This window comes from Kogia breviceps, chromosome 3 (assembly GCF_026419965.1).
Source record: "Kogia breviceps isolate mKogBre1 chromosome 3, mKogBre1 haplotype 1, whole genome shotgun sequence".
NCBI lineage: Eukaryota > Metazoa > Chordata > Mammalia > Artiodactyla > Physeteridae > Kogia > Kogia breviceps.
Window position 1 is genome coordinate 50,948,934 of NC_081312.1, and position 12,360 is coordinate 50,961,293.

General features: G+C 36.2%; 1 protein-coding gene across 6 annotated transcripts in view; it reads right to left on the bottom strand.

The window, feature by feature from the left end:
* The window catches only part of KLHDC1 (kelch domain containing 1), a 44,747-nt gene that overhangs the window by 16,789 nt on the left and 15,598 nt on the right, over window positions 1-12,360 (bottom strand). For 3 of the 6 annotated variants that reach the window (XM_067028492.1, XM_067028491.1, XM_067028496.1), the window contains exons 5-10: window positions 7,677-7,755; window positions 7,295-7,342; window positions 6,315-6,386; window positions 5,967-6,050; window positions 2,229-2,312; window positions 1,694-1,752 (exon numbers count right to left, since the gene is read on the bottom strand). In XM_067028492.1, coding sequence (XP_066884593.1) covers window positions 1,694-1,752; window positions 2,229-2,312; window positions 5,967-6,050; window positions 6,315-6,386; window positions 7,295-7,342; window positions 7,677-7,755 — 426 coding nt within the window. The remainder of the gene's footprint in view (window positions 1-1,693; window positions 1,753-2,228; window positions 2,313-5,966; window positions 6,051-6,314; window positions 6,387-7,294; window positions 7,343-7,676; window positions 7,756-12,360) is intronic. The other 3 variants (XM_067028494.1, XM_067028495.1, XM_067028493.1) reach the window with 2 other exon arrangements.

Sequence of the window (12,360 nt, forward strand, 5' to 3'; positions counted from 1 at the left end):
TATTTTCACTGTAAAAAACATTTGGGTTACAAAACATTCAACAACCACAAAAATAGTTTTTAAAAGGGACAGTTCTCCTATAATCCTGTCCTCCAGCAATAAGAAACATTAATAATTTGGTATATATCTTTCCCAACTTTAATGCACATATAAAGACATTTATTAAAAATATACAGATAGGATCATATACTCTGTTCAATTTTTTTCATTCAACTAATATGTTTCAGAATATTTCCATGAAGCATATTGTCCTTTGGTAATGGAAGTACAGCAGCTTACTGGGCAAATGCACCATGATTTAAACAACCCCCACTTACGGACATGAGGGTTGATGTCATGTTGTTGCTTTCATAAATAATGTTGCAATAAACATTTTTGTTGTGTGTGTACACACATATAAACACTTGTCCAATTTTTGTCTTAGGAGGAATTCTGGATCAAAGTAGAAATTCCATTTTATATTTTAAACATATTACCAGACTACCTTCCAGAAAATTATACCAATTTAAACTCCCACTAATTGTGTTACAACCTAGAACAAACTGGTCATTTGTAATTATTTTTATCCAGTAAGTGAAAACTATTATTTTTATTTCAATTTTTAAAATAATTTATGAAGTTGGACATCTTTTAAAAATAATTTCTGCATATTTGTATTTCTTCTATGAGTTGCTCATTTGTGTTCTTTGTTCACTTTTATTGGCTTGTTTGTCTTTTTTTTTTTTTTGCAGGCTTCTCACTGCTGTGGCCTCTCCTGTTGCAGAGCACAGGCTCCAGACGCGCAGGCTCAGCGGCCATGGCTCAGGGGCGCAGCTGCTCCGCGGCATGTGGGATCTTCCTGGACTGGGGCACGAACCCGTGTCCTCTGCATCGGCAGGCGGACTCTCAATCACTGTGCCACCAGGGAAGCCCTGTTTGTCTTTTTCTTACTGATTTTCTGAGTTCTTATGAACCTTAGCCCTTTTGGTTAGAAATACTGTAAATATTACTTCTAGTTTGTTTTATGTTTGCATTTTCCAATTTGCTTTTTAACTTTTTGTGGTATATATTTCTACACAGAAATATTTAATTCTTAAATGGTTTTATCAATCAGTCTTTTAATTTATGAATTTTGGGTTTACTGATATAAAAAAAGCTTTATAAAAGCTTTTTCCATGCCAAGATTTTGAAGATAATCTGCTATATTTTCTTCTAGCACTTTTGAGGTTTTATTTTTAATAGTATTTATACTTTGGCATAATATATAGGTCTGATTCCAACTCATTACATGAACAGCTGAATTGATAGCTAAATATATTTATTCTATTGCTAAATATATATTATGAGCAATAAAATGACTTTGGCTCACTCGGTTATCTGTTGACCTGTGATGACCCCATTAAAACTTCATTTGTTCTACTGACCAGTCCTCAAGAATATGTAGTATAAAACCAGTACTTTTACATAATCAATTTTCAACTGCTAGTGTTCTCATGTTTTATATAGTCTAGTTAAAGAACGAACTCTATATTGAAATCTATATATTCCTTGCTTAGGCAAACAATCTGGAGGGGAAGAAAATATCAGTTCAGTTTTACAGATCCAAGTTTGGGTTATACCATGCATGTGTGCACACGTCTGTGTAGGCACACACACACACACACCCCACACAAAAATGCCTACAGATTAAAACATACTTAAATTTCAAACTTACCTTCCAGACCAGGTCCAGGTATCTAAGTTTAGATAGTGCAAATCATTCATCCTAGTTTGCTAAAATAAAAGTGTATGAAATTGGTCAGTGTTTTACATATTTCATGGGCTAAAATTTTGGTTTTAAAATAAATTCAGATTAAAAATGGATTAACTCTATTTTACTTAACATCAGAAGTTTATATATTGGGAAACAATGGTAAGCATTAGTAAAATTAGCATAGAGCTACCAAATTAATGTGTCAAGGGGGAAAGGAAAAAATGAGTTTAAACTAACAAGATTTAGATAATAAGAAATTAAACTTTTCCGATAAATCACTGAAGTGAAGGATTCTCCCCCACTAAAATATGATTTATAATCATCTGTGATTACTTATGTATGGTCCGTTTGGGGAATAGAAGATTTTTAAAAGTGATTATTGAATGACATTTTAATCTCTAGAATAGTTGAATTTTCAGCTATTCCACAAAATCAAAGGACCAATTTTTGTAAGAAGCATCAAACATTAAAGACCATTTTCATAAAAACCACTAACCAAAACACGTCCGCCAAAGATATAGCCCTTATTTCCGAGAACTGCACACGTATGCGCGGCTCGAGGCTGCGGTGGAACACCACCCTGCAAGCAGAGATCAGAAAATGGAGTGCAAAGGCTTGAAACATCTATAATGAAGTCACATTCCTATGCTCAGTATGAGAAATACTTAACTGCTAAGTTACCATTACCTATGTAACTTAATTCAAAACCTTAATGCAAAAGTTCGTTCTCAATACTAATAATTATAGACAAATACTACTCTTAAGGAATTATATTTATTCACCCTGATTTTTACTTTTTTTAAACAATAGTGACTAATTTATTATTTATTTATTTATTATTTTGGGGGACTGTGTTGGGTCTCAGTTGCAGCATGCAGGATCTTTCACTGTGGCACACGGGCTCTCTAGTTGAGGCATGCAGGCTCAGTAGTTGTGGTGCGAGGGCTTAGCTGCCCCACAGCAAACCAGGGATTGAACCCACGTCCCCTGCATTGGAAGGCAGATTCTTAACCACTGGACCACCAGGGAAGTCCCTGATCTTTACTTTTTAAAGTGTTTTTCTTAAATGCCTGACACTATTTGGCAAAATAAGATTTCACATAGGGACTTCCCTGGTGGCGCAGTGGTTGGGAATCCGCCTGCCAGTGCATGGGACATGGGTTCAAGCCCTGGTCCAGAAAGATCCCACATACTGTGAAGCAACTAAGCCCATGAGCCACAACTACTGAACCCATGCACCACAACTACTGTGCCCGGGCTCCTAGAGCCCAGGCTCCTACAGCCCGTGCTCCACAACAAGAGAAGCCACTGCAATGAGAAGACCACAGTAAGGAGCCCACGCACCACAACGAAGAGTAGCCCCCACTCGCCGCAACTAGGGAAAACCCGCGCACGGCAATGAAGACCCAACGCAGCCAAAATAAATAAATAAATGTATAAAAAAAGAAAAAATATTTCACATAAATTTTAGCTTAAGATATAAAGATTTAAAAATTATATTTAAAAGCATTTTCTTTCTCTCCCTTGCCCATCCCACCCCCTTTCCCTCCGTTTTCCTCTCTCTCTTCTCTCTCCCTCTCTCTCTCTCACTCATACACACACAGAGAGACACACACACACAGAGTTAATATTAATATGAGTGAGCAGTACACTGTGTGATGATCTCAGAGATTAAAAAAAAAATCAATCTGCCCCCCCAAAACTCTTGATGCTTCAAATTCCACAATAAGAACTTCACTCTTGGCTTAAGCCAGTGTTTATCTCTTACTAAAACTCTTCACATTAACTGATAATACTTCTTTATACTTAACTTTGAATAAATATAGCAGATCTTTTCTTCAGAGAAGTTTGGGGTTGGTGGGAAAAGAGAGGGTATAATGGGTAGATTAATGAATAAGATTTGAAGGAAGACTTTTCTGCATAATTTCCATGTGTTCATGGTGGGTACTTTTGTGTATGTATTTAATTCCAAGTTCTGAAAGAACCCAACATTTTCAGCTCATTGGCTACCGAATGTGGGCACAGGAAATTTAAGCACTACATCCAATATTATAACCTCCTAGACTTTTTTACTTGAATAATTATGAGGTCAACATGGTAAGAAATAATTCAGATATTAGCTATACAACACTTAAATAAATGAGAGAGAACCATTTGTGTTGCAGTTCCCAACACTTCCAACAAAACAAAAGTTGTATTGTCCCATCACTGATCTGAAATTCTGGAAAAATTCTTCTACTATATACACATTCATTATGAAATAAATATTGACTTTCTCCTTTTTTATTTATGAAATACATTTAATATCCAACCAAAGCTTCTGAATAAACTGAGTTCATACCAGTCCAAACAAAAACAAAGTAATGGCATTTGCATTAGCCTGTGTGGCTAACTGCGTAAATAATGCACAGTGCTTATTAGGTCGTTTGAAATACTGAAAATAACCCAAAGACCACTATTATACCCTACTGTTCTCATAGGGTTAAAAGTCCCATGTGGAAAACACTTTCAACTTTCCATTTAACAGATGACATTATATGGCTTATCTAAAAGTACACAGTTCTTTTCAACCAGTTTCTTCAACTTCAACAGCAATAACTCTTACACTCTACCATGCTACCTTTCCTTTTGCTGCAGATATTTAGGAACAATTAATTAATTTAAGAATGTCTCTAAAAAATAAAGGGAACAAATTCTAGCTGCAACCACATCAGAAAAACCTTCAGATATAATATAAACAATGTAAGAACTTATTTGAAGAAATAATCAGAGAAATCACAGTGAAAATACTGTTAAACACTAACTGAAAGAGTGTCAGTGCTTGTTAGGCTGTTGGTGCAGAAGGGGGAAGGGGTACGGATTAAGGTAAGGAGAGAGAGAAGGAGTCACAACAGAAAGACCTGAAGTCCAAAGAACTAATTATAAGCTACCTCAGTTCACTTATCCCAAGGAGCACATTCTAAAAATATGCCTGCAGTAGCTCCAGACTCTTGCTTATTCTCTAAGGGAGCAGAGCGTTAAGAGTCCTGAAAGAGATCCAGGATGAGTTTCAGTAGATCCAGTCTCAATAATATTTCTCTCCACCTGCTTCTGATATGAAATTACTTTAACAGAGATAAGATGCTTTTATTTCATTAATACACAAATCTTAACATTAAAATGCTGACTGCAGGAAAATTCAATCAACAAATATGATTGACTGATAGTTGATCAGTTCCAAAATTAGAAGAGAACACTGGAAGAAGAGCACTGGAAACCTGAAAAGCACTGCTTGGAAAAAGAGGATGCTGAGAAGGGTCAAACCTTGTAACACTTGCTATTTTGCACAGAACCTCCCTCGCTACCATCTACAGAAGCTGAACTGCAAGGAAATTTAGTCATACGTGCATGTTAATGGACAGAAATTTGGTTTTGCCTGTTCAGCATTCTATGCTGCACAGTTCCGGTGAGCTGACCAATCACAATACCTTGCTCCCCTAGGGACAGACCTGAGACTCAGACCTGTCCAGTCATCCCCTTGGCAGCAGGGACTGATGTAGAGTAGGAACATGCCTAAGTAGAGCCAGAGTCCTTTTCTAGGACAAAGGTATAGACATTGACAGCATACAGCACCAATAGAAAGATCTGCTGGTGTAGCCAGGGCCATATTCCCTTCTAAATGAGCTGGACAGTCTGCAGGAGACAGAATGAAGCTAGCACACAGAGAAGCAGGGAGAAGCCGACAGAGAGATGAAAATATTGTGATGGTGTTGGATAAACTGGCTCCAGTTCCTAAGTTCCTGGTCCCTGTAGCTCTTCCACTGTGTGAGCCACTTCAAAATATACTTCCCAGCGATGTGAGAATTCTTTCATGGCTTAAACTAACGTGAATTTGTGTTTGTTCACTAGCAGATGAAAGAGTATTAAGATTTCAAGGGTTTATGAAACATGGGCTTTTTAAAATCATGGACTTTGTTACGAAAGGACTTTTTAAAAGAGACTTTATTAAATCAGGGCATTATACTTGTGGGTAAAGAATGATGATGGCACCTTTTTAGATTTTTCTAGAAAACCTTAGTTAGCCTGGAGAAAAATATGTGATTAAAAAAAAGTACTAATAACAGTTCTCATAAGAGAACCCCTTTGTATATGATAACAAACTCAATTACTAAAATCTAATAACTCAGTAAAAGAAATAGATTTTAAAAGTATTAATGAGCATACAAACATAAAGGTAACTTTTTACAATACTTACTTTAATTTCTGGTTGAAGCCAACTCTGTGTCTTTGTGTCAAATATGTGAACATCGTTATGCCATCCCCAGAATATCTGCTCTTCCTAAAAAAGAAATTTTAAAAATATTTTTAAAAAGTTTTATAATTTTTAGATTAGTGTTATAGTTTCACTGCATATTTACTGGTGAAATAATAGGCACTTTTACAGAAATAGAGTTAAGTGTGACCATAGTCATAAAGCTAATGCATACACCAGGGTTAACTACAGTCATAAAGCTAACGCATACACCAGTGTACCCACAGTCGTAAAGCTAATGTATATACCAGTGGCTCACAAAGTGTGGTCCCTAGGCCATAGCAGCATCACCTGGCAATTTTCCTTCTCGTAGTATTGCTTGCATGAGTCATAATTTTGCTTGTTGACAAACTTCCACTTCTCCTAAAGGAATATCTCTTTTAAAATTGCAGAGAAGAGAATGATATTTACATTTGGAAATCTCTTTTCCTAAAGTACAGGTTCAGAATTCCTAATCATTGCTGTTAGAAACTTTAGGGAACAATGGTTCCTTTTTCCAAAAAATTCCAATCAATTCTACCTAACCAAGCACCTTGTTCTAATGCATCAAACTTATGCTCACTCTCTTGTCTTCTAGGAAGATGAAACTATTGGCAAGGCAAAAATTTAGCAGTTAGATTGTATTTAGCATCTTCTGCATTGCTGAAATCCTCTACCACTACTCTAGCTTACCTCTGTACCAGTTTTATGTTATATATCAGGAATATATCATTCATTTTTGTCAGGACTTGTCAAACAAGTCAAATAAACTAAATAATTTACTTAGTTTAGAATCTAAATGAAAAAAATCTACCTGTACACCATAAACTTTAGGACATGATCATTAGCCTAACTGTACTAGAGGAGAAAATAATGAGAGATTTCACTGATGAGTAGACATAATTAATGGGAAGTTATATTTCTTTTAAAAACTCAAAAACCATGTAAACCATTTTAACACTTAAAAACCATTCAGTTTTATTAATTAGCATGTATTAGTTTCACACATAGTCTAAATAAAGACTATGGAGAATTTTAAAATACCCATATACAAAGAGATATACATGAAATGTACATATACCTTTACATTAATAATGTACAATAATAATACATGCTAGTAGAAGGTAAAACTGAAGAGTTACTGTGTATCTTGGTGGTGAGATCAATGGTTTTTAAAATTATCTTTTAAAAGATTTCATTTTTATAAGTCATGAGTTCTTTGATTAATAATAGTTTATTCTCTAACCAGTAAGAATAAATAGAAAAAGTAATATGACTACCAATTTACTCACTCTCATACAGAAGCCAGACTGAGCTATGAATAGTTCTGATGGACGTACCTAAAAGGAGGTGTATGTCAGCAATAGCCACTGTGGTTACCTATGAACAAAGTTTTTCCAAGTTGTGCTAAAGCCACTAGTTTTCTAACAGAAGCAGCTATAAGTGATTTATGGCATCAGAAAAGACATTACTCTGCCAGTAGCCATGAAGGCTGATATAATTAGGTGAGAGAAACTTCTGCAACTGAACCCAAATTCAAAAGAGAGAAAATACAATTTTTTTCACAATATCAAGTACAGCAAATTAAAATGAGAAAAACTGGGCTCATTATTTCTGAAGACTGTAACGTGACACTAACTTAGAGGAAAATGTAAACAGGCATTACTCTCTTACCCAAGACGCATCATGAACATCAAAACAATCTTGGAGTTCATTGTGTCTCCTACACCCGTAGCCACCAAAATATATTAATCTGAAAAACAAAACAAAGGATACACTTTAGGAGTTCTACTTTCAGTCTGTTCACAGAAAGCTGGAAGACATCATTTCTCTCACAACCTAAACAAGCCATATAAACTACAAAACCATAGTTTAAAAAAAATCAAAGAGCTGTGGGAACAAAGAGACCTAAATGAATTAATTCCAGAAAGTGATGAGCTCCCAGTAGGAGAGAAGAGGCCCATGGCTGCTTTTATCCCTGATGTAACAGCAGAAGGAGAAAGAATCCAGCACAGATTGGGTTTGTAAATGAAGCCACCCAAAATTTTAACAGTCACATGTAGGCTGGCATAACAAATTAGAATCTTAAGAAACTCAGCCACAGAGGGAGCTTGAACCTACTCAACAACTTTTTCACATTGTCTTCAAGGAGGGCTCAGGGTCAGTCACCAACAGCTGGAAGCAGAGAAGAGCTGAGCAACTCTCCTTGAGGCAATCTGAGCTATCAACTCTGAAGTTTGGGATCTGGGCAGGAGATCTGACAGAAACACCTCAGAGGCATGCCAAGCCATTATTGCATACAGGGTGGCTGCCCTCAAAAGGCCAGGAGGGGGAGGGGCAATGCTGAAAGAGATCTCTCAAGGTACAGAAAGTATAAAGTGGGATTGGGGAGCAAAGAGAACTCCCAAGTAACACAAGTAGGCTATGAAACAAGGCGAGATCTCCCACAGTTCTGAGAAGTAGGTACTCAGCTGTGAAGCACTGTTCAAAATCTCTAGACAATCTCTAGTGCTCAAACATGGGGCTGTAGCAAAGGAAAGTCTTGGTCCTGCATCAGAACATTGGAAGTCAGTGGTTAAGCTGAATCAAACTAAAGCTGCAACAAAGCCTGAACACAGATCAACTATAGATTAGACTGACTTAAATCCCATTCTAGCAACCTGAAAAAGGAAAAAAGGGCATGTCCTTTTCTGGAAAGAAATATTGTTTATTCCCAACTTTACTGTTCTTTTGTACAGAATGTCTGTCAAATGATGAAGAAATTACAAGGTATAAGAAAAGGCAAAAAAAAGTGACCCATGATCAAGCGAGGACAGAGTCAATATAAGCTGACTCCAAGGTGGCCCAGATATTTGAATTATTAGACATGGCCTTTAAAATAACTATGGTAGAAATAGTAACAGACCAGTTTGTAAAAGGTGGACAATGTGCAGGAAGAACTAGGTAATTTTGGCAGAGACATGGAACCATGAAAAAGAATGAAATGAAAATGCAAAAAATTGGAAAATAAGATGTCAGAAATAAAGAAATTCATGAGATAGTCATAACAGGAAACTGGACATAGCAATAGAAAAGATCAGTGAACTTGAAGATAAGTCAATTGGTTAAAAAAAAGTATCCAAATTAAAACAAAGAGAATGAAAGAGTGGGAGGCGGGGAAGAGAGCCCAAGCTCTGTATAACAATATCATATGATCTAATGTGCATATAATAGGAGTCTCAGAAGGAAAAGAGACAAATACTTGGGTAGAAGAAATATTTGTTAATTAATAAGAACTTCCTAAAACTGATGAAAGATATATATCCACCAACCCCAGAAGCTCAGCACACTCCAAGCTGGATAAATACAAATGAGTTAATTTCTCACCAGAAAAATGGAGGCCAAAAGGCAATGTAATAAAGTCATTAAAGTGCTGAAGGAAAGAAAAAAACCTGTCAACTCAACAAGTGAAAAAAATTACAAGGGAAATTAGAAATTACCTTGAAATGACTAAAAATGCAAACAGAATAAAACAAAATTTATGGAACACTGTGAAGGTGGTGCTCAGAGGGAATCTTATAGCTACAAATGCCCACAAATTTAAAAAGAAAGATCTCATATCAATAAAATAACTGTACACATCAAGGAACTAGAAAGTGAAGCAAACTAAACCCATAGATAACAGAAGGAAATAATAAAATTAAAGGGGAAATAAGCAAAATGGTGAATAGAAAAACAAAAGAGAGAAACAACAAAACCAAAAGTTGGATCTTTGAACATATCAACAAATTGACAAATCTTTAGCTAGGTTGACTAAAAAAAAAGTAGAGAAAACTCAAATTACTAAAATTAGGAGTGACAGAGGGGACATTGAAACTAGAGACTAGTTTCAACTAGAGAAAGCCTGCACATAGCAACAAAGACCTAACACAGCCAAAAATAAAAAGTATCATAAGAGAATACCAAAAAACTGCATACCAACAGACTGTATAAACTAGATGAAATAGAAAAATTCCTGGAAAGACACACAATTCCAAAAGGGGCTCATGAAGAAATAAAAAATCTGAATAAACATATAATAAGTAAAGAGACTGAATCAGTAATCCAAAAACCTCCCAACAAAGAAAAGCCCAGGACCAGATGGCTTCAGTGGTGAATTCTATCAAATATTTCAAGAAGAATTAATACCAACCCATCTCAAATATTTAAAAATACTGAGAAGGAGGGAATACTTCCTAACTCATTCAATGAGGCCAGCATTATGCTGAAACTGAAGCCAGACAAAAACACAACAAGAAAACTACATATATCTGATAAGGGTTTACTATCCAGAATATATAAAGAATTCCTACAACTCAATAACAAAAAGATAAAACAATCCAATTTTTAAAAAATGGGCAAAGGACTAGAATAGACATTTCTCCAAAGAAGATATACAAACGGCCAATAAGCACAGGAAAAGATGGTCAACATCATTAGTCACTGGGTAAATACAAATCAAAACCACAATGGATATCACTTCACACCCATTACAATGGCAATTGTAAAACAAACAAAAAACAAAAGAAAATAGCAAGAGTTGGTGAGAATGTAGAAATTTGGAACCTTTATAGTGGGAATATAACACGGCATTGTTACTGTGGAAAACAGTTTGGTTCTCCTCAAAATGTTGAACACAGGGGTTTCCCTGGTGGTGCAGTGGTTAAGAATCCGCCTACCAATGCAGGGGACACAGGTTCGAGCCCTGATCCAGGAAGATCCCACATGCTGCAGAGCAACTAAGCCTGTGCACCACAACTACTGAGCCTGCACTTTAAAGCCCATGAGCCACAACTACTGAAGCCCACGTGCCTAGAGCCTGTGCTCCACAACAAGAGAAGCCACCACAACAAGAACCCCATGTACCACAACGAAGAGTAGCCCCCGCTCACCACAACTAGAGAAAGCCCGCACACAGCAATGAAGACCCAACACAGCTAAAAATAAATAAATAAATAATAAATTAAATTAAAGTTTTTAAAAAGTTGACCATAGAATTACCATATGACCCACCTAAAAGAATTAGAAAAAGAACAAACAAGGCCCAAAGTCAGCAGAAGGAAAGAAATAACAAAGATCAGAGAAGAAGTAAATAAAGTAGAGATTTTAAAAACTAATAGAAAAGATCAGTGAAAATAAGAGCTGGTTCTTTGTAAAGATACACAAAATTGAAAAATTTTTAGTCATACTCATCAATAAAGAAAGAGAGAAGACCCAAATAAATGAAATCAGAAATAAAAGAGAAGTTATAACCAACACCACAGAAATACAAATCATAAGAGATTACTATGAACAATTATAAGCCAAAAAAATGAACAACCTAGAACTGGATAAACTCCTAGAAACATACAATCTCCCAAGACTGAATGAGGAAGAAACAGAAAATCTGAACAGACTGACTACTAGCAATAAAATTGATCAGTAATCAAAAAAGCTCCCAAAAAACAAAAGTCTAGGACCAGATGGCTTCACAAATGAATTCTATCATACCTTCAAAGAAGATTTAACACCTATCCTTCTCAAACTATTCCAAAAATATTGAAGAGGAGAGAAAATTTCCAAACCCATTGTACAAGGCCAGCATTACCTTGATACCAAAATCAGAAAAAGACACTACAAAAAAAGAAACTTACAGGCTAATATCCCTGGTGAACATAGATACACAAATCTTCAACAAAACACTAGCAAACTGAATTCAACAATACATTAAATGGATCATACACAATGATCAAGTGGGATTTATCCCAGGAATGCAAGGATGGTTCAGTATCCACAAATCAATCAACATGACACACCACATTAACAAATGAAGGATAAAAATCACACAATCAACTCAATAGCTACAGAAAAAGCATTTGACAAAATCCAACATCAATTCATGACAAAAACTCTCAACAAAGTGGGTAGAGAAGGAACATACATCAACACAATAAAGGCCATTTTTGACAAACCCACAGCTAACATCATAGTCAATGATGAAAAGCCGAAAGCATTTCCTCTAAGATCAGGAACAATACAAGGATGCACCCTTTTTTACTTAACATAATATTGGAAATCCTAGCCACAACAATCAGAGAAGAAAAAGAAATAAAAAGCATCCAAATTGGAAGGGAAGGAATAAAACTGTTACTATTTGCAGACGACATGATTCCATATATAGAATACTCTAAAGAATCCACCCAGGGCTTCCCTGGTGGCGCAGTGGTTGAGAGTCCACCTGCCGATGCAGGGGACCACGGGTTCGTGCCCCGGTCTGGGAAGATCCCACATGCCGCGGAGCAGCTGGGCCCGTGAGCCATGGCTGCTGAGCCTGCGCGTCTGGAGCCTGTGCTCCGCAATG